Source organism: Miscanthus floridulus, chromosome 16, assembly GCF_019320115.1.
Source record: "Miscanthus floridulus cultivar M001 chromosome 16, ASM1932011v1, whole genome shotgun sequence".
In the NCBI taxonomy this organism is placed as follows: Eukaryota; Viridiplantae; Streptophyta; class Magnoliopsida; order Poales; family Poaceae; genus Miscanthus; species Miscanthus floridulus.
Genome location: NC_089595.1, coordinates 107,065,621 through 107,090,154, shown reverse-complemented (window position 1 = coordinate 107,090,154; position 24,534 = coordinate 107,065,621). Strand labels below are relative to the sequence as shown.

The following is a 24,534-nucleotide window of genomic DNA, read 5'->3' as shown; positions in this document are numbered from 1 at the left end:
TTGAGCCACTGTTTTTTGGTAGGTTGCAAAGCAAGTGAAGTCATCGGTTATCAATACAACAAAAAACGCTTCAACTTTATGCTTGCTTTCGTATCAATGGAGTTAGACTCACCGAGAATAATAAAATATAATTCCAACGCACTCTCTTGCTCATGACTTTCTGTGTAGGTATTGAGCCACCGTTTTTTTAGTAGGTTGCAAAGCCAGCGAAATGATCGGTTATCAATACAGAAAAAACGCTTCAACTTTCGGCTTGCTTTCGTATCAATGGAGCTGGACTCACCGAGAATAATAAATACAATTCCAACCAACTCTCTTGCTCACAACTTTCTGTGTATGTCTCGAGCCACTGTTTTTTGGTAGGTTGCAAAACAAGCGAAGTTATCAGTTATCAATACAACAACAAAAAAAAAACGGCTTCAACTTTTGGCTTGCTTTTATATCATTGGAGGTAGACTCACCGAGAATAATAAAATACAATTCCAACCAACTCTCTTGCTCATGACTTTCTATGTGCGTGTTGAGCCACCGCTACACGGTACACAAACTCATGTCAGTGCTACCAATATTTTTTTATTGCACTGAGTAATCAAACAAATACAGTTCCATACGTTTTCCTCACGCATCCAACCTATCTACCCCAGAAGACGAAAGCCAATACATGTAAACAAGGGTGCTAAACCCACAGAAGACGAAAGCCAATGGTGTTGTCAGAAAATAACAGCACCTCTTTTGTACCAACGATGCCAATACATGTAAACAAGGGTGCTAAACCCACAGAAGACGAAAGTTCAAAAAAAAAAAAATCTCTATCTCTACAACTAAACAATTGATAAGAGAATCGTTGATAGCGTGCGAAACATATTAATGCTCACCCGGTTCCCTTCGTTGTGCGAAACAAATCCCGCAGACCGCAGCCCTAGGCCTCATGCCGCCCTCGCACCCGCCCTCATCTCGCCTTCCGCTTTCCGCCGCCGCCGCCTCACCACCCCACACCCCCCTCCCCCGCAGCCCCACCCCCCCACCCCCGCTCGCGTCCTCCGGCTCCGGCGCGGCGCGGAGACCGCCTCCACCCCCGCTCCCGGCCTCCCCCGGCAGACGTCCTCCGTCTCCGGCGCGGAGACCGCCTCGACACGACCGCTCCCGGCCCTCCACCCGCCTGTGGCGCTTGTGCCCTCCGCCGAGCCCTAAAACCGTGGTCAGGCCGCCGATCTGACAGGCTACCTGGCCGTCGGCGCGATGCCGCGTCCACACCCGCTCCCGGCCTCCCCCGGCGGGCGTCAGGTCATCGCCGTCGATGCCAGCCCCAGCATCTACCAGTTCCTCGTCAGTCCTAACCTCGTCAGAAACAAACAGCGCCAATGTGCTAATCTCTTTTGCATTGGGCTCGGCAATCCTGACCTGATCAAAGACGTAGGTACCCCCAAATTTCCCCTCGCGGAGCCACGCGGATCGAGTCCCCGTCGAATTCGCCTATGTCGCCTGCTCGATCCGGTGGCCGCGAACTCGCCGTTGTCGGATCGTCTTCGCTGGTTGGCAGAATCAGAATATACTAAATGCATGTGTATATTTAGGTCAGCAGAATCAGAATGATAAAGACAAATTAAATCAGAATCATAAGTGTCACTCTAATGATAGGGACTCAGGCAACACCTAGGGAGGTTGAGACTGCAATAGAAGTGCATAATCCTTCCTGCATACTGCAGACCGAAGATGTTTGGGATTACATCAACTTTCTGTTTACTACATCCTTCATTTCATGATAAAATAAAGAGAGATTTGAAGGAGGAAGTTCAGGAACAAAAAAACACTGGCTGATAGAATCCATGATTAGCAAGTCCTGGCTAGCTACCTAGCCACTATGGTTTTCTCTCCAGTTGCAAAGCAACACTTTTAGAACTGCACTTTTGATCTCATTGTTACAGGACAGTTTCTAAGGGTAACAGCAGGATGATCCTGTTACCCATAGGCTCTTCAAAGCACAAAAGTTTTTCTACTTCGTGCTCACATATATTAAGACAGTTGAAAACATGAATGATTCGAGACGATGTAAGTGCAATGACTCAAGCTGAACAAAGGGAAAAATATAAATAATTAAATATTTAAATGACTAAAGTTTTATGGCTCATACGACCATCACCCTGTTTGCTTGGGCTTGTTTGGCTAATAAGCCATGGCTGAAAGTACTGTTGGCTAATTTGGTGTGAGAGAAAAATACTGTTCGTTGGCTGAAAAAGTACGGCTTATAAGCTAAACAAGTCCAAGCGAACAGGGCACATATTTTCACACATGTTTCAGTATTAAGCATCAAAAAATGGTCTCTATAGAATTGAGCAGGCTAAAATTAGAGTGATAATGCTAATGTGACATGATGAAGCAAACTTCTCTCTCCATTCATCATGTAAGCACCCATATGAGAATTCTGTAGTTAATACAGTGCCCTCCCTATCTAAGATAGCAATTTATTGGATGGAGTTCTTCATAAATGGCATCATATTTTATACAGTGCACTAAATAACAAGGCACATGGACAGACTATCCCTAACGTCGAGGTATACTTACCGAAACCAGTGTTCTCGCATGGCCAATTATATGTGGCGCTATCAAGAGCTACATCAAGATCGAACATTAGGATCTTGGTCGTGCCGGCTGCTGAGAAGGACGTGAACAAGAGAAAAGGGAAAAGGGAAGGGGAAGAAGAGACTGACAAAGGATATATTCACAAAGAATATTGTATATAAAGAGGTTCTAACTCTATGAAAGAGGTAATGCATTACACGTCGATACATATTTTTTCAAGATATATCAATAGTACTTTAACTTTAAAAATTAACAAACAACTTATGTGCAGGATATTTCTAACTATAGCTTCAACTATCTACATGCTTCAGCTACCAGAAGTTAGATGGCGCATCTTAGACTTGAAAATCTTCTGGATTATCTTTGATTGGTGACCAGCTGCAGCTTAGTGTTCGTGCAAAGCACGTTCTCTTGGTCGAAACATTGAGATATTAGATTCTACAACATATTGTAAAACACAAACTTGTTATGATTAAGGTGAATGCTTATGTATTGCAACTTGTAAAATATCACGATTGTAGTATCTATTTTAGATACAGTATAACATGCGCTCATATATATGTTATCGTGATATTATTATATGTAATATCAAATCAAGAGCCCGTTCGTTGGTTGGTTTATGGGTTGATAAGCCGGACTGATGCTAGTTTGTTATGAGAAGAAAATACTATTAGCTACCTGATAAGTCCTGGCTGAAACCAACAAGCGAGCGAACATGCTGCCAATCAAAAAAAGTAAAGCTCCATCACAACGGCATATGCAGCCTGTTCGGGAGGCCATAAACAATCATGAATTATTTACTGCTGGCTAGTTTGGTGTGAGAGAAAAACACTGTTTTTGGCTGGAAATTTACGATCGTTTACGAGCAAACGAACAGGCCGCATCGATCCGATCCTTGATATCTAATCACGTGACGATCCAGCGCAGCAGCTTATTGCCATTCATATTTCAGAACAGGCGCTAGATCAGCGGATCAGCTCACCAACCCACTCGGCAGCAAACGTGCCGGAAACTATAAACAAACGGATAACCTGAACTGGGGTCCCAGGTCGCAGCGCACCAGATCTGGATCCACAGCACGGCTCTGTTTTGTGCTCTGTCGCGTTTCCCTCCGTCCCGTCAGCTTCGTTTGTTTCCTTTTGTCCAAACCCAACTCTGAACCGGGCAGCTGTGTCGCGTCGCGTCGCTGCCGTGCTCGTGCCGTGCCGGTGCGTGCCGCTGCCGACCCGCCCGCTGCAGCTTTGCCCGTTGCCGTCGCCAATCCGGCCCCTGAAAAGGCCGCGTCCCACGTTGCCTTGGTGCCCCCACCCCTATTGACTATTTGACTCCCTCCTTCCCCGGCACTGCGCAGCGCGACTGCGGCGCCAGTCACACTCGGCTCCCTCGATCGCTCTCGGCCCTCGGACCCGTCTGCGTCGCCAGGAGGCGAGAGGAGGCAATGGCGGCGGACGGGAATGGCGCGGCCGCTGCCGGCGGGGACACCAGGGCGGCCTTCGCGCAGATCTACAAGACGCTCAAGGAGGAGCTGCTCACCGACCCCGCCTTCGAGTTCACTGAGGAGTCGCACCAGTGGATCGACCGCGTAACGACCCCTCTCCCTCTCCCTCCCTCCCTCTCTCTCGCTCTCGCTGTCGTCCTTCCTTTTATGTCGCTGTTTCCTGGTTTGATCCTTGTGGCGTGTGGGGGCTCCGTGCGCCGTCGCCGTGGCCCAGCGAGTTCTCCTCATGTTCCGTTTAGGTTCCACCCCGGATCGGCGGGCTCTCTGTAGTTCGTGCGGCACCGGGTTCTTATTGAAGCGAAATTAATTTTGTTTACCGCGTGCACATGGACATATTATGGGTGAATAAATGAAGAAAGCACCGGATCACGGGTAAATAAATGAGCGAGGATTAGTCCTCTGGAACAGCTTGTTACTGCTGTTTAGTAGGAGTATGTTTTTACGTGGGCTGGATGGAACGGATCAACACGAACTGGAACTTCCCGTTCAGTTGGGTTGGGTTGGGTTGACGGGCTCTGCTTTTGGACATTGAATTGCTGCCAAAACAGAGCAGAGCTTGTGATTATTAGGCTCTGCAGTTAAATCCAAACCACCGTAGCAATTATTAATGGCATATATGGATCTTGGGTGTTTTAGCAGGCCGCTTATACTGTTTGTTCTGTTAGCTAGTGCTTTTGATGTGCGATGCTAATATGACATTTCTCTATCTTCCTCTTCAAACAGATGGTTGACTACAATGTACTCGGAGGTGAGGAGATGATTCTGAATTACTTACTTTTTACATTGTACGAAAAACAAGTAACACTTCTGATCCGTAACTGTTGTCCAATGACAGGCAAGTGTAACCGTGGGCTCTCTGTGGTTGACAGCTACAAGCTGTTGAAGGGTGCTGATACTCTGGACGAGGAGGAACTGTTCCTTGCTTGCACCCTTGGCTGGTGCATTGAATGGGTAATGTTTTGTTTTTGTCCCCCAATGTTGTCAGGAAGAATGTCAGTCAAGCAATTGAGTAGCTCATCTAAGTTTGCTGTTGTATTTCAGCTTCAAGCTTTCTTTCTTGTGCTTGATGATATCATGGATGGCTCCCACACTCGTCGTGGCCAGCCTTGCTGGTTCAGGGCGCCTCAGGTTAGCCGTAACTGAATACCAAAGCATTTGTCTATTTTTCCTTTGTGTAGTAACTTCAGTGCAGAGAAATTTCTAATTCTCTTTGTTAAGTAATAGCTAAGGGCATATTTTGTTTGCGATAGGTTGGCTTCATTGCTGTGAATGACGGGATTATCCTTCGCAACCATATCTCACGGATCCTTCGCCGCCACTTTAAGGGCAAGCCTTACTATGCTGATCTCCTTGACTTGTTCAATGAGGTAACTATATGTTCTGATGCACATCAATGTTCAGCTCAAGGTTTCAGATTATTACAGGTCCTGATTATGTTGTTTTGTTTTCCTAGGTTGAGTTCAAGACAGCTTCAGGTCAGCTGCTGGACCTTATCACAACCCATGAGGGAGAAAAAGATCTGACAAAGTACAACATAACAGTGTAAGTTAATATGTAATAATTACTGGCAAAACATTCTTTTGTACTCCTATGTTTTACCATGTGAACTAAAGTGTTCCTCTCACATTGTCATGTTTAGCTTTAGAGAAATGTTCTTTACATAATAGCATATCTATGGTAATTCTGATTCAGGATGTGCCTTTTATTTACTGATGATTTCCTGCAATTCGTTCTGCAGTCATGGTCGTATTGTTCAATACAAGACAGCCTACTATTCATTTTATCTGCCGGTAATTTTTTATTTTTTATTTTTAACTTTTGCATATACTATTTTCATGCGACCCTCATCTAGATTATCAATACCACATGAATGTGTTACTGATATGCTGCTTTATCAAAGGTTGCATGTGCCCTGCTGCTCTCTGGCGAGAATTTGGACAAGTATGGTGATGTAGAGAACATCCTTGTTGAAATGGGAACATACTTTCAAGTCCAGGTAACACCTATTTTGCTGTGTGCATCTATGTGAACTGTTTTCTGTCACAAGCATTAGTCTACTTAGTATTGATATGATTGTTCTCTATCAGGATGACTATCTGGATTGTTATGGTGATCCTGAATTTATTGGCAAGGTTGGTGCATTTATCTATTTCAGTAACTTGAACTAGCATCCTTTTCATACTTTTTTTTTTCTCTTAGCTATTGTGATTTAATCGATTTTAATTTTTAATATAGATCGGAACTGACATTGAAGATTACAAGTGCTCATGGCTAGTTGTGCAAGCCCTTGAGCGTGCTGATGAGAGCCAAAAGTGCATTCTATTTGTAAGTCATGTCCAGACCTCTTTCAAATGATTAGAAGTTTGTTGTCTAAAGGTTTATACAATTGATGGCTCTGCAGGAAAATTATGGCAAGAAAGATCCAGCTTGTGTGGCAAAAGTGAAGAACCTCTACAAAGAACTTAACCTTGAGGTCTGTCTCTACCTTTGATGAAGCTTTCTATTTATCTGTAGATTGTAATCACTTGCTCATGTAAGCCCACCATAAGCATAATGCAGTTAATACTGATTAAAGATCAATAAAAAAAAGGGCGTACCCAGTGCAGAGAGCTCTCGCTCTATGCGGGGTCTGGGGAAGGGTGTCAGTGGCAAGCCTTACCCTCGCCCTTGCAATGCAAGGAGACCGCGACTCGAACCCGGGACCTACCGCTTGCATCAGGCCCGCCCTTCTTGATTAAAGATCAATGTGACGCCCATTTTGTATATAGTATGGGGGTCTCTGGTTTGAGGAACCATCCCATCTTAGATGAGGTGGTTCAACATGAGTCCGTCCCTCATGCTTATACTAATTATTAGTTTGTGAGAAATGAGGTGGTGATGCATCAACTCATCCCATTCAACAAACCAAACAAAAAGTTGAGGAATGGCAAGGTGATGGGTCCACCTTATTATCAAACCAAACTGAACACGCCATATGTTCATATGCCCCATATGTTACTGAAATGATATTGATTCTTTGGAGACTATACACGTGTGCAATGTGACACTTGAGTTTCACTGGACGAAGTAGCAATCAGCCACACTTTTTCTTACTTTGTCTGAAAATAGGATGACATACTGAAGCACTTTGCAATGTGACACTTAAGTTTCACTGGACGGAGTAGCAATCAGCCACACTTTTTCTTACTTTCGGCCTGTTCGCTGGTCGGTTTGTGGGCTGGTTTGTTGTGAGAGGAAAATACTGTTGGCTGGCTGGTTTGGGCTGGCTGAAACCAACAAGCGAACAGGGTGAAAATAGGATGACAAACTGAAGCACATTCTCAAACCTTACTAAAGTCTGACATTTCGTTTATCATTTTGTTCCAGGCGGTATTTCAGGAGTACGAGAATGAGAGCTACAAGAAGCTGATTGCAGACATTGAAGCCCAGCCAAGCATCGCGGTTCAGAACGTGCTGAAGTCCTTCTTGCACAAGATCTACAAGAGGCAGAAGTAGGGCGCTCTTGGATAAGGAGCTCAGGTCCATTGCATGCTTGACAGATACCGGACTTCCTCACCTTGCTGCTCTAGTATGATCTGGAACGTCTAGTTCAAAAAACAAAAAAAAAAAAAGATCGAATGTAGTATGATGCACCTTGCTGCTCTGAATATTAACAGGCAACTCAGGCAAGGTGCTGTTTCGGTTTGGTGGACCGCATGTTGCAGACAGTAAATTGGTTGTTTTTATTTGCATCTGATCGACTTCTTTTGCTTCTTTTGGCCACCGCCCTCTTAGGCTCCTAGTCGCTTTCAAGTAAATTTCTAGCGTGCTCAGGGTAAATCTCTGTTATTGTCCAGGAAATTAGTAGGATAATGTGAAATGGTGAAACTAAAGTGGACTTTACGTCGATCATGAAAATGCCAGCATCTTCTATGACTTTTGTGGAAAATGCCAGCAAGGAAAGTGCCACGACATGATAGAAGAATATTCCAAAACCTAAATTTCAGGAGCTTGAGCAACAAGGACTGTTTACGCAACAAAATGATTCTCCAACATGCCCGCAACAAAATGATTCTCCAACATGCCCATATATTAGTATATTAGTGGTTCCAGCAAGGGCAAAAAAGAATAAGTTACAAGCGCCTGTTTTTCGAAGCAGAAGTCCAAGTAGAGTTTGGAGTAAATCACCAAGACAACTTTATGCGCGTTAAGAACACAACAGCCTGTTCGGGAGGCCGTATCGTATCGTGGATTATTTACTGCTGGCTGGTTTGGTATGAGAGAAAAACACTGTTCCCGGCTGGAAATTTACGATCGTTTACGAGCAAGCGAACAAGAAACCCGGGAGCCCTACAAGTATCTTCCTGGAACTATGTCATTACAGCAATTTAACAGACAAGTGTATTAGTAGTATATATATATATATATATATATAAATAAGAAAGGGAGCGCTACAACAAGTATTTGGTAAGTGATTTCATACATGACATCTATCTTTTGGACAAAAGAACAGGATATAAACATTTGGTAAGTTAACATATATGAAATTTCATCCCTTCTTTTTCCAGGCACCTAATTCTAATTCAATTGGTTGGTTATCCAGAAAGTTAGGGCAGTTGATGCAGTTGCAAACATTGCTCGACGAGGGGCCCACTTCAATGCTGTAATAGGACCAATGTGACTGTTCCAACAAGCAATCTGCAAAAGAAATCTGACACTAAGACTCATAGCAACCTAACAACACATTACACATGTTAAAAGCCTGATTAAAGAAAAGCACCTCTTGTACTGTATTGATGTTCCAAGCATGCAGGGTTCCATCACCTGATCCTGCAAAACCAAACATATCAGGTAGCTCTCTAGGGAAAAATCATCGTCTACATTCAAATTTCCAAGGTTTATTCATAGGAGCATATGCGTAAAGTCTAAGACGTGCTAGAACGATGTAAGCGCAACATACTATCATATGATACAATGATCATCACTGCATTTTTTTATTGGACGTTAACACTTGAGGCAGTATAGGTTCCGAAATATACATGGTTGGTTAATGGCAAAAGTGAAGCTGAAGGCCAATAACATAGTGAATTCTTGTTACTTGTCAGATCTATCCACAAAAGCGATGCAAAGAAAAAGCAGAAGGTGAGATACTTAAAAAAAAAGCACCTTATTAGGCCTTAAGTGCAGGGAAACTAGAGGGCAATTTTCCATATGAACCAGAATATGCAATTACCTGAAATTACATATTGACCATCTGGAGTGAAAGCAGCTTCATTTGTTACATTGGGAGATGGCTCTAAACTAAAGCCACACCTCTGCAAATTACATTGGGATATCAGCAAAAGGATGTAAGATCAGAAATGTGCACCAAAAGGATTGGTATCTGAAGCACAGAAAAAGGGGAAGATAATATAACTCAACTTATCCCCTCCATATGCATCCAGAACATATATATGGTTGTTAGTTGTTGTCAAAAGCATAGACTTGCCATCGTTGCTAAATTTGATGTCAGAAACTTCAGCTGTATCTCCACCAACCAAGAAAGTGTCAAACGGACCCTGAAATTGGATTGATTCACAAGATAAATATTTCACACCCCTTCCACAAATACATGGTCGTTCTGTATTATGTTCACTACATACCTTGTCATACGACCGGGAATCAAATAACTTAATAGCACCCCCTTCCATTGCTACAGCAAAAACAAGTCCCTGCTGATCATATGCAACAGAAGGTCTACCACGCAGCCTTAGTATGCCCTGAATGATAAATGAGAAAGCATGAAAGAGCTTAGAGGATAAAGGGCATCTTTCATCTCATAAATGTAAACTAAGCATAGTTGGTTGCTATAGTGAGCTCATCAACTAAGTTCCGCCCAAGATTGGTAGCCAACCTGACAAGCATTTACGCGAAGATCCCATATTCTGACACTGTGATCAAGTGATCCTGACATAAAGCTATCATTGACAGGTGACATACATAATGAAACGACCCTGAGATGAAAGGGAACACCTATCAGCATCTGCCCCTCAAAATGTGTTGCCACAAACAAGAAATGCAGCAGCATCAGAAGAAAAATAAAACAAACCTGTCTTTGTGCCCTTTGAAGTATCTTAAGCAACGGTTGTCATACAATGACAGATAACGAAGTGACTCTGCAGACTCTAGGTTGTATCGTGAAGAGCATAAGATAGAACTTGGATGATGACTAAAACAGACACGGTCAGCACCATGTTTCCTGTGATATGTAGTCTTTAACAACCTGAAACAATAGTCAGCAGGTTCTAGCACTGATTACTGGTGGCTTACTAAATATACTTTGATGGAGTACATATGACAACGCAAACTTCTACCGGCCATAGAGAACAATGACAGGACTAGGGAAAACAGGGCCATCAAAACTAAACTGCTGGATGATCCAAAGATTTCATCAAACATCCGTAATGAACAAATGTTGCCTGACAGCACAAGTAAATCACATCTCCAGCAATATGGTCAACATGACAGAAGAGTAACACTAAGGCATAACCCATGTATATTTATCAAATGTTAACTGGTCATTGCCAAACATGCTGCATCTACCCATTAGGAAATTAGCTTCAATAGCACCTACTTCAGTGATCTCTACACCCTCTCCCTCCCCTCCAAACCCTAGCCGCCGCGCCCTCTCCCTCCCCTCCAATCTCCAGTCGCGCCGCCGCCGGAGCGGTCCGCCGGCAAGGCCGCGCGGCCGGCCGGGATGGCGGCGGCGTGGCCCTCTCAGCCGGTTGTGTGGCGGCGCTGGACGACGCGGCCAGGTGGGGGGCGAGCGCGGCGGGCGCAGGGCGGTGCGGCGGTGGCGGACTTCTCCGTCATCGGTGTGCAGTCGCCGTGGCGGCGGACGGGCGGATTTGGGCCCTGTGGGCCTGGATCTGGCGTCCTCGGTCTGGGCTGGTGCTGTCCCTCTGCCGGCAGTACCTTGCTCTGTGTGGTGGTGGATCGTCGGCGGCGGCCGGCGTGCCGTTCGTCTGGCGGCGGGTCAGGATTGGGCCCCCTGGGTCTGGATCTGATCTACGGTCAGCGCCGGGGATGCCCGTCTTCTGAGCGTCTCTGATGGTGACCTTCCGGTGAAGGCGGTCTTCCACGTTGGCCGGGCGCAGTGTCGACGGTGGTGGCGGCGGCTTGGGCGAAATCCTTGCCTGGCGTGTTACGCCGGGCCGGCGGCGGTGGAACTTCTGTGCCACGCACCTTGTTGAAGGCGCTGCTGAAGCCGTTGGTCAGTCCGTCCCTTGCTGCATCCGCGGGCGTTCAATAACTAGGTGAAAACCTAGCCTGGTTTCTCCGGGCCGGCGGCGATGGCGCAGGCGCGTCGTCGAAGTTCTTGATCGCCAAGGCCGGGCAGTTTTCCCGTGTGGTTACCCTGTTCGGTGTTCAGCTCAAGGCGGAGGCGGCATTCGTTGGCGTAACAGCTCGGCGTTTGGTGGTTTACACCAAGTGCTTCGTGCTGTTGCCAAGGAAGAAGCATCCAGTCTTCAATGGTGGTCGGTGTCCAACGTTTTCAGTACCTTTATTAGGTCTGACAAACGTGTTTGGCGGCTTCGTCTTGACGTTGGTGATCTTATTCTGTGGAATTGACATCACGATGGAAGTCAGAGGTCACGTAGGACTACTCGAGCTCCTTGTTGGGGATGTATTTTCTTCGGTCAACTTCTTTCTTTAATTTTTGATGCTGTAATAATTTGGTCTCATTCTACCCAAGGGTAGATGAAGCCGGATAGTTTCTATCCTTTATCTAAAAAAAAGCACCTACTTCAGTAACATTGATTCCAACCAATAATAATAATAATAATGATTCTATAATCTCTTGCAATAGGGTACCCAAAAATCATATTGCAACACGAACTGTCCATTGAAATCAATCAGTAGAGCCAACACTTTCCTTCGCACACATTAGATTCCACACATTACAGCAGCATCAAAAAAGTGAGGAGAAATCAAGCAAAGGCTAGGGTACCCACGTCGCGCTGGTGATGTTGTACAGGCGGATGGAGTCGTCGTCACTGGAGGTGACCAGGAGATCTTCCTTGCGGTGGAAGTCGAGGCAGTTTATCTTCCCGGCCTGCAACCGATTTGAACGACGAATTAGTGCGAGGCGAAAAACTTCCAAGGAATAGGTGGGTTGGGGCTTCTAGCATCGGAACTCACATAGTCGGTGAAGACAGCGCCGATGGCCATGCCGCGGACAATCTCGTCGTCCAGCTGCGGCAACGCCGCCGCCATCTTGTTCTCGGTGGCTGCTGCTACAGTCGAGTCCGCCGCAACCCAGGTTTTCGATCTCAATTTGGTAATGGAGGAGGATGGGGGACGACTACAGTCCGACCGGGTGGCAGCCAGTGCCACGCCGACCACGGAATCTTCTCGCGCTCGCGCGCCAGCGCTCGATTCCATCCCACGGCCCAGCCCAGCTCGCGCGTTCCCACGTTCTCGCCCCGTGCCAGCCCGGCCCAGATCGTGAGCGCGTCCCCAAGAGTTCCCCCGCCTGTCCCCGCTCAGGACGCGCGGGAGTTCCTGCGTTCCGGATAGTAAAAAAAACAAGAAGAGAAATAGTAAATAGTATATCAGAGGTAAAGAAAATAGGAGCAAAAAAAGTGTGTAGAGTGCATTAAACACCATAAATTGTGGCTAAATAAAGTCATTCTCCACCACCACATTGTAAATATTTCGTCTAAGTTACAAAAAGTTATATTACTAAATTGTATCAGACCATTTAAGTCAAAAGAAAAGGCATTCTATCCTCACAAAAATAATATTCTAGACTAAAATATATCATAAAAAATCTCATAGAATAAAAATTCTACTTAACAGAAAAAACAAATAATAATATAAAAGAAAGAATGGAATAAAAAAGGTAATAATCAAAAGAAAAGTAAAAGGAAAAAATAAAACATATTATGGAACAAATGTATACCACGACGTGAACATCCTAAAATATATCATAGAACAATGTGTAAACCAGGTAAATATCACAAGTATATTGTGAAAAATAAGAAATACTACCTCTAACCCTAAAAAATGCAATTCTGGCACAGTGTCACGTTTTAGTACTTTAAATTTGACTAATTATAGATTAAAAAGTATCCATATTTATGATACCAAATAAATACCATCAGATTAATTACGAAATGTATTTTCATAATAAATTAATTTAAAGACATAACTATAAATATTATTAACTAAAAACTTAGTCAAAGGTGAACCACTTTTCGTTGAACACAACACATAGTTACGTTCTTTTCAGGACGGAGGTAGTAGAAAAGAAAAACATGATAATGAAAAAATAAAAATAATTAATTAGTGCAAAATAAAGAAGAATAAAAAAGAGAAATAAATGCTATGAGTATATAGAAATAAAAATAAATAACTTAACTAGAAAATAAATTAATAAAGGTTGAACAAAACATAAGGGAAAACTATAAAAATGAAAAAAATCCACGTAACGAGAAAAATAAAAGAGAACACCATATGTATACTACTTGAAAAACCTAAAATATACCATAGAATATCTCACTAGTATTATGTGAGTACTCAGAGATAATCGTGGAACATCCAATATATACTGTATGAGCATCATAAAATACATCATAAAACATCACATCAACCAATAGATGCTAGAGATACATAAAAATGGATAAATTAATTGTATAGTTAAGTAAGGGAAAACAACATTAAAAAATCATGTATAAATGAAAATTAAAAAGCAAATCACATTGGTACAGAAAGATAGCTAAAGAACATCTCAGTTATACTATCTAAATTCAAAACATATAAGAATACATCATCGAACATCACATGTGTACTACATGAACATCACATGTATCAAGGTTAATGAAATTTTAATATAACATCACATGGATAATGTTTGAACAAACTAAAATATAGTATGGAACATTTGATGAGTATTGAATGAAATACTAAAAGATAATCGAAGAACATCTCATTTATTGTAATACAACATCACATGTATATCATGGAATATAGAAATAAAAGTGCAAAACATGAAAAATAAGAAATAAAATAATTAATTAGAGTAAAGTAAAGAAGAAGAAAAAGGGAACAAAAATAAATGATAATGTTATGAAATAAATAAAGAAATAAATTAAATAGAAAATAAGTTAATTAAATAATATTGAAGAACATCACATGTTAAATAATCAATAACATGAAAAAATGTTACATAGTACATGAGCATCATATGTATCTCATGAAATACAGAAAATAAAGCAAAACATATAAGTATAGGGAATCAAAAAGTAAAACATGAAGAAAAAGGAAGCCTATCCTGCGCATACCTGATCAGGGTCACAAACGTTACGTGGCCGCAAAGCAGTCCTACCTTCAAGCGATGTTGAGGTCATCCATAGGCTAGGCCGATGTCATCGTGAGGCCTAAGAGAATATTTGCAGACTGTGCGCGCTGGTCGGTGAGAGACTCGACTGGTCAGACGGGAAGATTTTCGATGAGGATATGACTTATTTTCTGTTTCTCTTTTATTAAAAAACATAACCGCGTAGTTAGGCCTTTCGTTTTAGCCTTCTAGGTAAGAACATTCGGGCCGTGAGGACCGTTAAGTAGCAAAATTCGATAAAAAATCCAGGCCTTGTTTACATAGAACTAACAACTACTACTCCATCCACAAAAGAATATAATTCTCGTTTTTTAAAGTCAAAGAGTTGGAACTTAACTAAATTTATATAAAAAGTACAGACATTTATGATATAAAGTAAGTATCATTAGATTAGTTATAAAATATATTTTTATAATAAATTTATTTATAGATATAAATATTAATAATATTTGCTATAAACTTGGTTAAACTTGAGCTTGTCCGGTCGGTACAAATCCCATAATTGCATTCTTTTGTGGACGAAGAGGGTAGTTGACTATTTTTTAGTCCCTAATCATCCAAACAGACAGACTTATTGTTAGCCTACTAATCATGAACTAGTTGTTAGTCCATTAGTCCACTTATAGGAGCTAATAGAACTAGTTGCTAGTCCTAGTCCATCTAAACAGGCTCCTAGTAGACTCAATTTGTGGTCACAAACTAAGATTATTAAATCTTTTCATTGTACTAGGATCATACATGTGCGTTGCAACAGGAAAAAAACAATACCACGATAATTCAAACAATACCACATCTTCATTTGCTAGTTTTATGGTGCTAACTATAAATTTTTTCTGAAAACAGTAACTTGGCTACAATTTTGTAACGACGCCCCATCCCTCTTTCTTTCATCTCGGGCACAGATCAAGAATGCACCGCGCTGTGATTTTTTTTTTTAAATATTTGTTATTACAGTATGCTCTAACCATGTCATTTCTTCTACTAACGTTGTGCGGGCTACGACGTGAGGGCATTTCTTCTACTAACGTTGCGCAGTGATTTTTTTTAAAAAATATTTGTTATTACAGTATGCAGAAAATGTGCGGTCTTGTACACGGAGAGAATAAGAGAAATAAGCAGAAGTCGAACAATACCCACGTTGTTGCTACTGCACCGCGCCCACCGCTCCTGATCGGAGTAGGCGACAATGCCGTACTCAAGTTACCCAGCTCTACAAGTTCGGATGATCCGAAAACAAGTCCGTACGTTTTAGTTGTAATCTATATCTATTCTATATCTAATATTAAAGAGACAAAATTTCTTACCACACTAAATTTTCGTCCAATCTAATAATCGTAAAGTGGCTCGACTTCGGCAATCTCGCAACCGTCTGTTTTTTTTTTCTAGAGGCTCGACTTCGGCAATCTCGCAACCGTCTGTTTTTTTTTCTAGAGTCGAGCACGTTTACGAATTGTTTTCGTTGTTTCTCCAAATCGGACTCCTGCCACCGTGAAAATCCAATCCAAGTACAAATCAAACCAAAGAGAAAAAAAAAAAATCCCACCAAACAATCAAATTTATCACACAATCAATTAATCCAAGCGAATCAAGAAAAAACACAAAAATCATGAAACCGTGCACAAGCCTGCTGCGCCGCGCCCGATCAGCCGACATGGCTATGCTCTAACCATGGCCACGAGCCCGCCATGGGTGGCCATGCCCTCACGTCGTAGCTGTCCGTCGGCCTTGGCCGTGCTCGATGTCTGCGCTCCCCTATCGTCGCAGTCCAAACCGCGCCTTTGCTGTGCCGCCGCATGGCCCGCGAGCTGACGCTAACACTCCTCGGCCTGTGAGTCGCCGCCGCCAGCGGTCCACGTTCGGCGAGCCGCAAGCCACAGCCGCAGGGCTCACGAGCAGCTGCCGCCGGATCTCAACTAGCCAGCCACCACGAGCAGCCGCCGCACGCCAGCGAGCAGCAGCCACCGGTCCTCACCCAGCCATCTGCTGCAGCCAGTCCTCGCCCCGCACGCCGCCGTTGTCTCTCTTCATGCCATGCACCGCTGCCGCCAGGCACGCTTGTATGAGGAAGAGGAAAGGAGCTTTTTTGACTCAAGGAAAGGAGCATTTGTGGTGCTAGCAAGGGATAACGATGAACGAGTGGATAGAAAATTCTGGATTGGAGCTTAAAAAAATTCTGGATTGTATGAATTTGCACAAAAGTCCCTCCCTAAACATTAACCAAATGTTCTTTTTTTTGTGACGGATGATTTCAACGAACCATGTGAGCTATATATTCTATAGATATTTCTATATCGATTCCAAACCCAGTGCCTTCATATACGTATTAAACTCTCCAATTACCGAAACAAATGGTACGTTGATATGCTTCCGGCTTGATAGTGGGTAGTGTTTGAGTACTTTTTGGGAATTATCTCTTCACTTGAAACAAGCACTGTATTCTTAAGCATTATTATTATATTATAATAATTATTATATATACGTCTAGATCTTTTAGTACATGCATGGTAAGATTCTTGTTTCCTTTGACTTATAATTGTTGATTGAGATTTTATACAAATAATAACCATATCAATCTCATCTATGTATCAAATACCTATAAGTGTCATACAAGATAACATCTCAATGACAAGAGACATATTTTTTTCTCACCGTTGTAACGCACGGGCATATTTTCTAGTAATATAATAAATATAGAGAATAGAATAAAGATAGAGAATACTGTGGACATTATTTAAAACTGGAACTCCAGGAGAACATTCATGAGATTCAAATTTTGGTAAAATGAAATAATAAGCAAAACGAAACAATCCAAAGATACAAATAACCCAATCACCTTTTCCTGACACATCACAATATAACTAACTAATGCTTTGTCTCTAAGAACTAAGGATAATAACCAAACACGAAACCTCTCGGCATAATAGGAGACGTCTTGGCATACTGGCATTGGGGTTCATGCAGAGTTAACGATCTACCCATTCTGAACTCTCGATGAAGTAACTCATTGTTGGTACTAGTATAATACCCGTGCTAACGCAACGGATTTATCTTGTAAATGAAAACAACCAATGTTTTTTTTCCATAGTTTAACTTTTACACATTATCTTTAAGCATGTATACAATCCGGAAAACTAAGAAGTCATAGTAAAGTTTTTTCTCATATATCCATTTAAGTTACATTCTGTATAAGTCCTTAATCATGACTTAGAGATCTTCAGAAAAGTTGTCAAAACATTCGTTTGTATGGCTTTTAAGAATGTCCCCCCAAAACTTCCATCCTCGGTGAATTTAATAGCTGTGCATGGTAGATATAATAAGTTAAGTTATTAATTTTGTATGTAGTGTACGGAATATAGTTAGAGAATATATGCTTACAGTCTTGATTGATGACAATCTTACACCATCCCATGATTTCATGAAATTGTATACAAGGAAGCCTCCTAATTTCCTAGGGATGAGCATTTGTTTAATTTATTGTACATAAATCAAATAACTATTTTGTGATAATAAGAAAGATGAAACATATTATAGGTGATTACCGGTCTTTTTTTTGGAACTTTTGTAACACATGCAAGGAATATTCGCTTTCAGTAATAAATATTGCCGTCCCACTTAGAATTTATCAGTTTCATAGCGAGATTGAACCTTTTAGCAATAGTGTGAAATGTAGCTATATATGGTATGATTTGAGCATAAAATAGACAGTTACAGAGACGCGTTCCAAAGATTGGGCCTTTCAAATGCCAGTTACAGAGACGTGTTCCAAAAATGGATGGCTCCTGAGGGGTGGTAAGCGACTAACAGCAGGTCGAACAAGACGTGGCGGAGGCCTGCGAGGTGGAGGAGCACGAGCATACGGTAAACGGCCACCTCGTGGGGCACCATGCCCGACTCTAAAATTTCCTCTCAATCCATGCTTCATTCTAGGTGGTCTCTGTAGTGGCCGCGACAGTCTAGCCCTTACTTTTGCCCGAATCGGGAAATTGCAATCATTACAAAAAAAAAAACTTGCACAATGACATAATATATATTTATATGGACACTGCAAATATAGTTGCAATTTGTAAAACAGACCTTGTGATCACCTTCACCAATCTCAGAGTCACTTATCCCTTCAGCACAAGCAACAGCATTATCATGCGTATCAAATGTAACAAACCCAAAATCCTTTCTCTTGGCAGCTGGCATGTTTCGAGCAAGTTCGACTTTCTCAATAGCTCCATACTTTTTGAGATATTTCTTAACACGGTCTTCATCCCATGAGGGAGGAAGGCCATCAAGAAATACAGTTCTGACCTGAATCATAAATAACATAAATCAGGATGCAACAACTTTAAAGTTTAAACAGATCAGGTAGATACATAGAAACTATTGGGTACACGTGTTAATGGGCAATTCATGATTGATTTTTAAGTTATAATTACTGTACAAAATAAGTAGTCACCTGTGCCATTATTTCGTCATCGACTTGAGGGTAGGAATCAGCAAAGGAAACCTTTGCACTACGATCAACTCCAAAGACTACATCCCTCTTCTGCAATATCCTGAAAGCATCCATTGACTCAAGTCGAGTAGAAAACTCAAGCAAGGCATAGCCACGATTCATCCCAGGATTGTTAGTATCCTCAACCAGTAGTAAGTCGTCAAAACTTTCAACTCCATAACTCTTCAGTTTATCCTTCAACTGCAAAAGCCAAAACAAGTTATTTCTTCAGTGAAGAAGCAAATGAAAATCACAAAAACAAATCTTAATTTGCATACATGTTCTTTTGTCCATGTTTTACAGATATTGCCGACAAAGAGTGTATCATTGTCATGACTTGGAGCAACGCCACATTGTTTACCCCGCACCTGGAGTATATATTAAATAAAACATGTAAGCCATTTGTGAAAAGGATACAGAAACATAAAATAGTCAATCTTAAGACCAACCAGTGGTCTTTAGCTCTGAAACAGCACGCCTTGCTTGCTCTACAGTTGCATATCGTAGGAAGGCAAAGCCTTTATTCTTCTTTGTGACAGGGTTGATCATCAGACGAACTTCAGTGATCTCACCAACTTCACCAAAAACCTTCCTAAGGTCATTTTCTGTTGCATCTTTATCCAGCCCACCAACAAAAACTTCAAACTCCTTCCGCTTGCGGTGCTCTTTGACCATTTCATTATGTTCTTCATCATCCACATCCACATGATGTTCTTCGTCAGCATTTTCGTATCCCTCCCCCTCTCCATCATCACCACCTTCATCAAGTTCCTCATCCACCATATCTATCTCCACTTCAACCACATCTTCAGTATACTCCACCTCTTCATCACCATCCTCGTATTGCTCCTCATATTGCTCTAAATCTTTCTCATCGTAGTCTACAGCAGCCTCCTCTTCATATTCTGGTTCATCCTCAAACTCCAGTCGTTCGCCTTTTGTCCTCTTCTTCATATGTTTCTTTTGCAACTCCGTCATCTAAAAATTTGAGCATAAGACACCCCCATCAACTTATTTTAAGATGAAACAGTGAACAGTATCTGACCCATATAGAGCAGAGCCCATCAGCCATAATTACAACAAACACATAATCTTCTTTGTTCTATTTCAAACTAAGTAAAACCTATAGTAGTCATTGTCAAAACAGAATGCCAAATGGCCACAGGCATCAAAATAAATATCCTGGGCTTGTCATCAATAGAATGGCCAAAATATATGTTCATGTTCCACCAAGTATAATAGGGATTATTGCATAATACAACCGCCATGCTACAACTAATAATCTATAATCTAAATCTCTGAGGCCGCAGGACAGATCACAGCAGAAGTCCACGACCTATGCACGAAATAGGAGCAGAAACAATACCTTTGCCCTGGTTGGCACCGTTGGCCGCGGCATCGGAGCCTTTCTCCTCCACCACCAGCTGTTGTGGCAGCAGAGGCGAGGGCTGCCGCTTTGGCTCCTCCACCACCTTTGGGGCCTCCTCGGCGACCTTCACCTCCTCAGCAGGCGCCTCCTTCATCTCCTCCACAGCCGGCGCCTCCTCCGCAGCAGCCTGCGCCCTCCCCATCCGGCCCCTCGCCCCCGGCGCCTTCCTCGCGGTGGCAGCGCCACCCCTCTTAGACTTCGGCGGCATCTCCCACGTCACAGCAGACCAAAGGGGAAGAGATCACCTGGACACCACGAAAACACACAGATTTAGGGGAACCAGAGCCCGAATCTGGGTGCCGAGGGTGGAATCGTGGGGGCGTACCTGGTCCTGGTGCAATCGCGGATCGAATTGGGAGGCAGGCGAAACCCTAGCGCCGGAGGCGAAAGGTGCGGCCTTTGGATTGCGGTGACCTGACATGGAGACCTGGCGACCTAGAGTGGCCTACGTATTTTTTCTGCAGGCGCATGCGCATGCGCGTAGGAGGTCCGCGAGAGGGCGACGGAGGACAAACGCACTAAACACGAGCCGTCGGATTTGGACGAGTAATGAGAGAGAATGACTAAGAGATAATCTGGTGCATCCGTTTTGATGGTGTTATATTTTCCAGGTGTATTCATGGGTGTGGATGTAGCATAGGTCATGACTGTGGAGCAGGTATTTGTTGTGTGGCTGTAGATTTATTCTAACTGGTGTATTATAGGGTAGGGTAGATGAAGAGACCATGGGTGAAGACCTCTAACATGGGCACGAAATGATAAGTAATCCAAGCGTTTGTCTTGCTAGTGGCTACGAACATGTATGGCGAAGCTAGAAAACAAACTGCCTGATTGATAATCACATATCCGAAGATGCAGGGATGGGTAAAAACTAAATCAAGACAATTTGCACTCGCACGAACATGTCGCACATAGTAGCATCAGATAGCAAAAGGCGTAGCGGTGGGCGTAGTTCTGACATTGTTGGCACAATGGAAGGGGCAGCTCTTGGCTTCATCAACTTTAACACCTATGTGCACCATAGTGAGGAGCCAGAGCCATGTGAAACAAGGCCTAAATGATACTGAAAATTATAGAAAGGAAGAATTTTTTAATCATTAGCCCTAAGTCTTATATTTCCATCCGATCAATCTACATAGGCAAAAAAATCACTATAATAGTAAAAATGAAGGAGAGGGGAAGACAAGAGAAAGATGAATATAGATGCATTCCACATTAATAGGGTGGAAGAAATAAGAGGACAACCACTAAGGACAGTCTCAGTGGGACTTCCATGGGGTTTTCATTTGCATTAAATAGGATGCCACATAGACATTTTTATGATATGACAATGTATTTAAGAAGAGAGAAGAATTGATGAAACTCTCTTGGCACGATTACCAACTATCTATTAGTCATAGAATTAAATGCCTATGAAACTATAGAATGAAACTTTATATTGAGAGTGGATGTTTCATTCAAATTTTATTGTCTTGAAAAGAACGCCATGAAACTATATACTGAGACTGGCCTAATTAACACCATTAACTAGCTAATTGGGTGTATATTGTGTTGACCAACTAGGGTTATGAGACAAGCAAATGAATAGGGGGATGAGAGTCCTTTGACCTCATGCCCTTGGCACTATATATAGGCAATGGTTAGTTACAAGTGGCCCCTGGTGGGGGTGGAATTCACATACCACGACACTAGTACCTATTGGGATTCTTTAAGGGAGAGTCTTGGCCCATATACCATATGGGCTCCCCCAATAGTAGCTCCTCAGCTACTAGGTTATGGCTAGTACTACATGACCTAGTAGATGCTCATACAAGAAAAAGCAATACAACTCGAACCTTGGTTGCGAGGATCGTCGTTCACAACCTATGTGTGCACGCCTCACTAAAAACTCAAGTCCAAAAATCCTATGGGAAAAAAGGACATGGAGAAAAGAGCACACGCACGACACAAGTCCATATATGTGCTAACTTCCGAGGCTTCTAGCTCCAAGTGCCTTAATGTTGATCTTCTCGGTGTCTTCAACTTTGGGCTTCGACGCCTTCTGTCGCTTCTATGACATGGTTCATTGGCTTCGCTCAAAGCGCAAATCTTCGCCTCTAGGACCTTTTGGCCGCACATATCTTCGTCTCTGAGGCCTTCTCATTGTGTAGATCTTTATCATTGAGACCTTCTCATCAGAAGCTTCACTTGATGACATATCTTCTCTTCGAAAATGGATATAGTTTTTGTAGTTGTAGTCGATGTAGTCAAAGTATTAGTCATAGTCGAAGGTTGCTATGAGACCTCCAAATCTTCTCTCATGAGCGTTGGGCGAAATTACTCGCCTTCTCGAGCGACTGGTCCTCTAGTATGCTCCCGAGCCCCTCTTGGCTGATGCTCATGACTAAATCCTTAGTTGTGCTTGGTGTAGTGGACATAGTCACATTAGTTGAAGTAGATGTCTAGACCAAAGTTGTTGGTGAGCTGTTGGTACAAATTAATGCACATAGAATAATCTATAAGCGCACGAATATTATACCGATGTAGCACTTCACCGAGAGTACCCATTTTTATATGGAACTCAAGGAAACATGTGTGAGAATAACAAAATCTAACTTATCCCAACTTTACAATCAAGGCTAGATAATATGAGTGTAGAGGAGACTGCAAAGGTCTTCTAGTTCTAACTTCGGTAAGCTTTATCTTCTATTGTTCAATTCTAGGGATATTACTAGAAAAAACACAGGTAAAGTATGTTTTCTATAGCAACAAGGTCCTTCTAGGCCTATTAACAGGAGGTGGACTATAGAGGATTCAACGAGGCTATAAGAGTCACCCTCGTGAGCTACCAACGATCCGAAAAATAGGGTACATCTAGGAGTAACCGAGTCTAAGCACCACGCTTACACTACGAATACTACTTTAACCCAAGAGCTACAAGGATTAAAGTACTCAAAGAGAGTCGCAAACCTAAAGAACAATATGAACAAGATACCTACTTGAATTAGAAGTCGATTACTAGAGAAATCTTAAAAGCAAGCTCAAGAAGAACTTGATTCCGCTAGGGTACAAGCCGTAGAGAGAGCACTAACAGGCTGAGACTCCTCCAAACTCTTCCCTCTCACTCTATCTCACTATCCCTAATACAAGACTAGATCCTATCAGGGACTAATCTTCTCTTGATTTCTAGCCTTGATCCTGGTGGACATATGAATTAGGGTTTTTGGCTTCTCAACTCTTAGGATCAATTGCTAATTTCCCTGGAGGGAGGGTGCAGGCTGGTATATATAGCCCCATTGAATCATCCTAGACTCTTGGATCAAACCAACTTGAATAAACAGTGGAGATGAAATCCTTAAGGCAGTAGAGAACCAATATAGCAATAGGAGGCTGACATAGGGGGCCCATAGGTCGGGCAGCCTCTAGGTGGGGCCAACCGGGCCCACTTGTCAGTGACATGTGTCCCGCTTTGGTGGAGAGCCTCCTGGAGTCTTCTAGAATCTTCCCACATCATTTATGCAGTAGAATTCTGTGATTTCCTTTGATGAATAGGTGCTCCTTGGTGATTTTCTGATTAAATCCTGCTAGAAACACATATTTACCAAAACTTATGGAATTTGTTAGTTTAAACCCCTAAGTCTACATTGGTGATCTATTTTAGCCATTTATACAAGTTATATTGATGATTTATGATGAATGTTAACTACCGTCAACAAACTCCCCACACTTAGGCTTTTACTCGTCCTCGATAAAAGGATGGATTACTTAAGACATAACCTTAGGACAAGTCATCAACATAAAACCATTCCTAGTCATGCATGCTCTATAGGATTCAAAGTGTCTACCATGAAACTTTGGGCGGTTGAAGAATGGAATAGCTTGAAACAGATCACCATCTTCCTTCAGTCAAGTCAATTGGAGAAACATTTTAAGATTTTTTTAAAATAAAAACATAGCTTACCTTCTCCTTTTGTAGTAATCTCAAATCTCTTTGTATATGTGGTATTTTTGGATCCTCACCTAGGCATTAATGACTTTGCCTTCTTTTTGCCTTCTTCTAAAAGCTTATGTGGAGCTCAGGTAGGGATGGATATGAAAACATACTTGCATTGCATATATTAAAAGTCAAAACAAGGATCCAAGGAGAAAAATGTCATACTCTTAGATCAAAATGTGCATGTGTGTGGATATATATATGGTGG

At 42.4% G+C, this 24,534-nt stretch overlaps 2 protein-coding genes and 1 pseudogene across 2 annotated transcripts; 1 reads left to right on the top strand and 2 right to left on the bottom strand.

Annotated features, from left to right (window-relative positions):
- Window positions 1-3,875: 3,875 nt before the first annotated feature.
- LOC136512084 (farnesyl pyrophosphate synthase-like) lies at window positions 3,876-7,966 on the top strand. The gene is made up of 12 exons (XM_066506085.1): window positions 3,876-4,162; window positions 4,802-4,826; window positions 4,914-5,029; window positions 5,120-5,206; window positions 5,329-5,445; window positions 5,532-5,620; window positions 5,817-5,868; window positions 5,979-6,074; window positions 6,166-6,210; window positions 6,314-6,403; window positions 6,480-6,551; window positions 7,445-7,966. Exons 1-12 carry the CDS (start codon window positions 4,019-4,021, stop codon window positions 7,571-7,573), a joined length of 1,062 nt encoding a protein of 353 aa, XP_066362182.1. The 5' UTR covers window positions 3,876-4,018; the 3' UTR covers window positions 7,574-7,966.
- A 522-nt stretch (window positions 7,967-8,488) lies between these two features.
- LOC136512159 (protein ANTHESIS POMOTING FACTOR 1-like) lies at window positions 8,489-14,466 on the bottom strand. Its single transcript, XM_066506141.1, has 10 exons — window positions 14,386-14,466; window positions 12,242-12,604; window positions 12,055-12,155; window positions 10,146-10,319; window positions 9,951-10,050; window positions 9,700-9,816; window positions 9,480-9,615; window positions 9,291-9,374; window positions 8,838-8,887; window positions 8,489-8,755 (listed from the first exon to the last, which is right to left on the bottom strand). The coding sequence occupies exons 1-10, from the start codon at window positions 14,449-14,451 to the stop codon at window positions 8,636-8,638; spliced, it is 1,311 nt and encodes a 436-aa protein (XP_066362238.1). The 5' UTR covers window positions 14,452-14,466; the 3' UTR covers window positions 8,489-8,635.
- A 3,711-nt stretch (window positions 14,467-18,177) lies between these two features.
- Window positions 18,178-20,561, bottom strand: LOC136511211 (heterogeneous nuclear ribonucleoprotein Q-like; annotated as a pseudogene).
- Between the last annotated feature and the right edge of the window lie 3,973 nt (window positions 20,562-24,534).

Excerpts from the sequence above, each read along its gene's own strand:
- LOC136512159 (XM_066506141.1), bottom strand. The coding sequence starts at position 14,451 with ATGACCTCAACATCGCTTGAAGGTAGGACTGCTTTGCGGCCACGTAAC. Across the intron at positions 9,616-9,699 it reads ATTCCCGGTCGTATGACAAG|GGTCCGTTTGACACTTTCTT; the intron begins GTATGTAGTGAA and ends ATCCAATTTCAG. Across the intron at positions 9,375-9,479 it reads GGATGCATATGGAGGGGATA|AGAGGTGTGGCTTTAGTTTA; the intron begins AGTTGAGTTATA and ends AATGTAATTTGC.
- LOC136512084 (XM_066506085.1), top strand. The coding sequence starts at position 4,019 with ATGGCGGCGGACGGGAATGGCGCGGCCGCTGCCGGCGGGGACACCAGG. Across the intron at positions 5,621-5,816 it reads ACAAAGTACAACATAACAGT|TCATGGTCGTATTGTTCAAT; the intron begins GTAAGTTAATAT and ends TTCGTTCTGCAG. Across the intron at positions 6,211-6,313 it reads ATCCTGAATTTATTGGCAAG|ATCGGAACTGACATTGAAGA; the intron begins GTTGGTGCATTT and ends TTTTTAATATAG.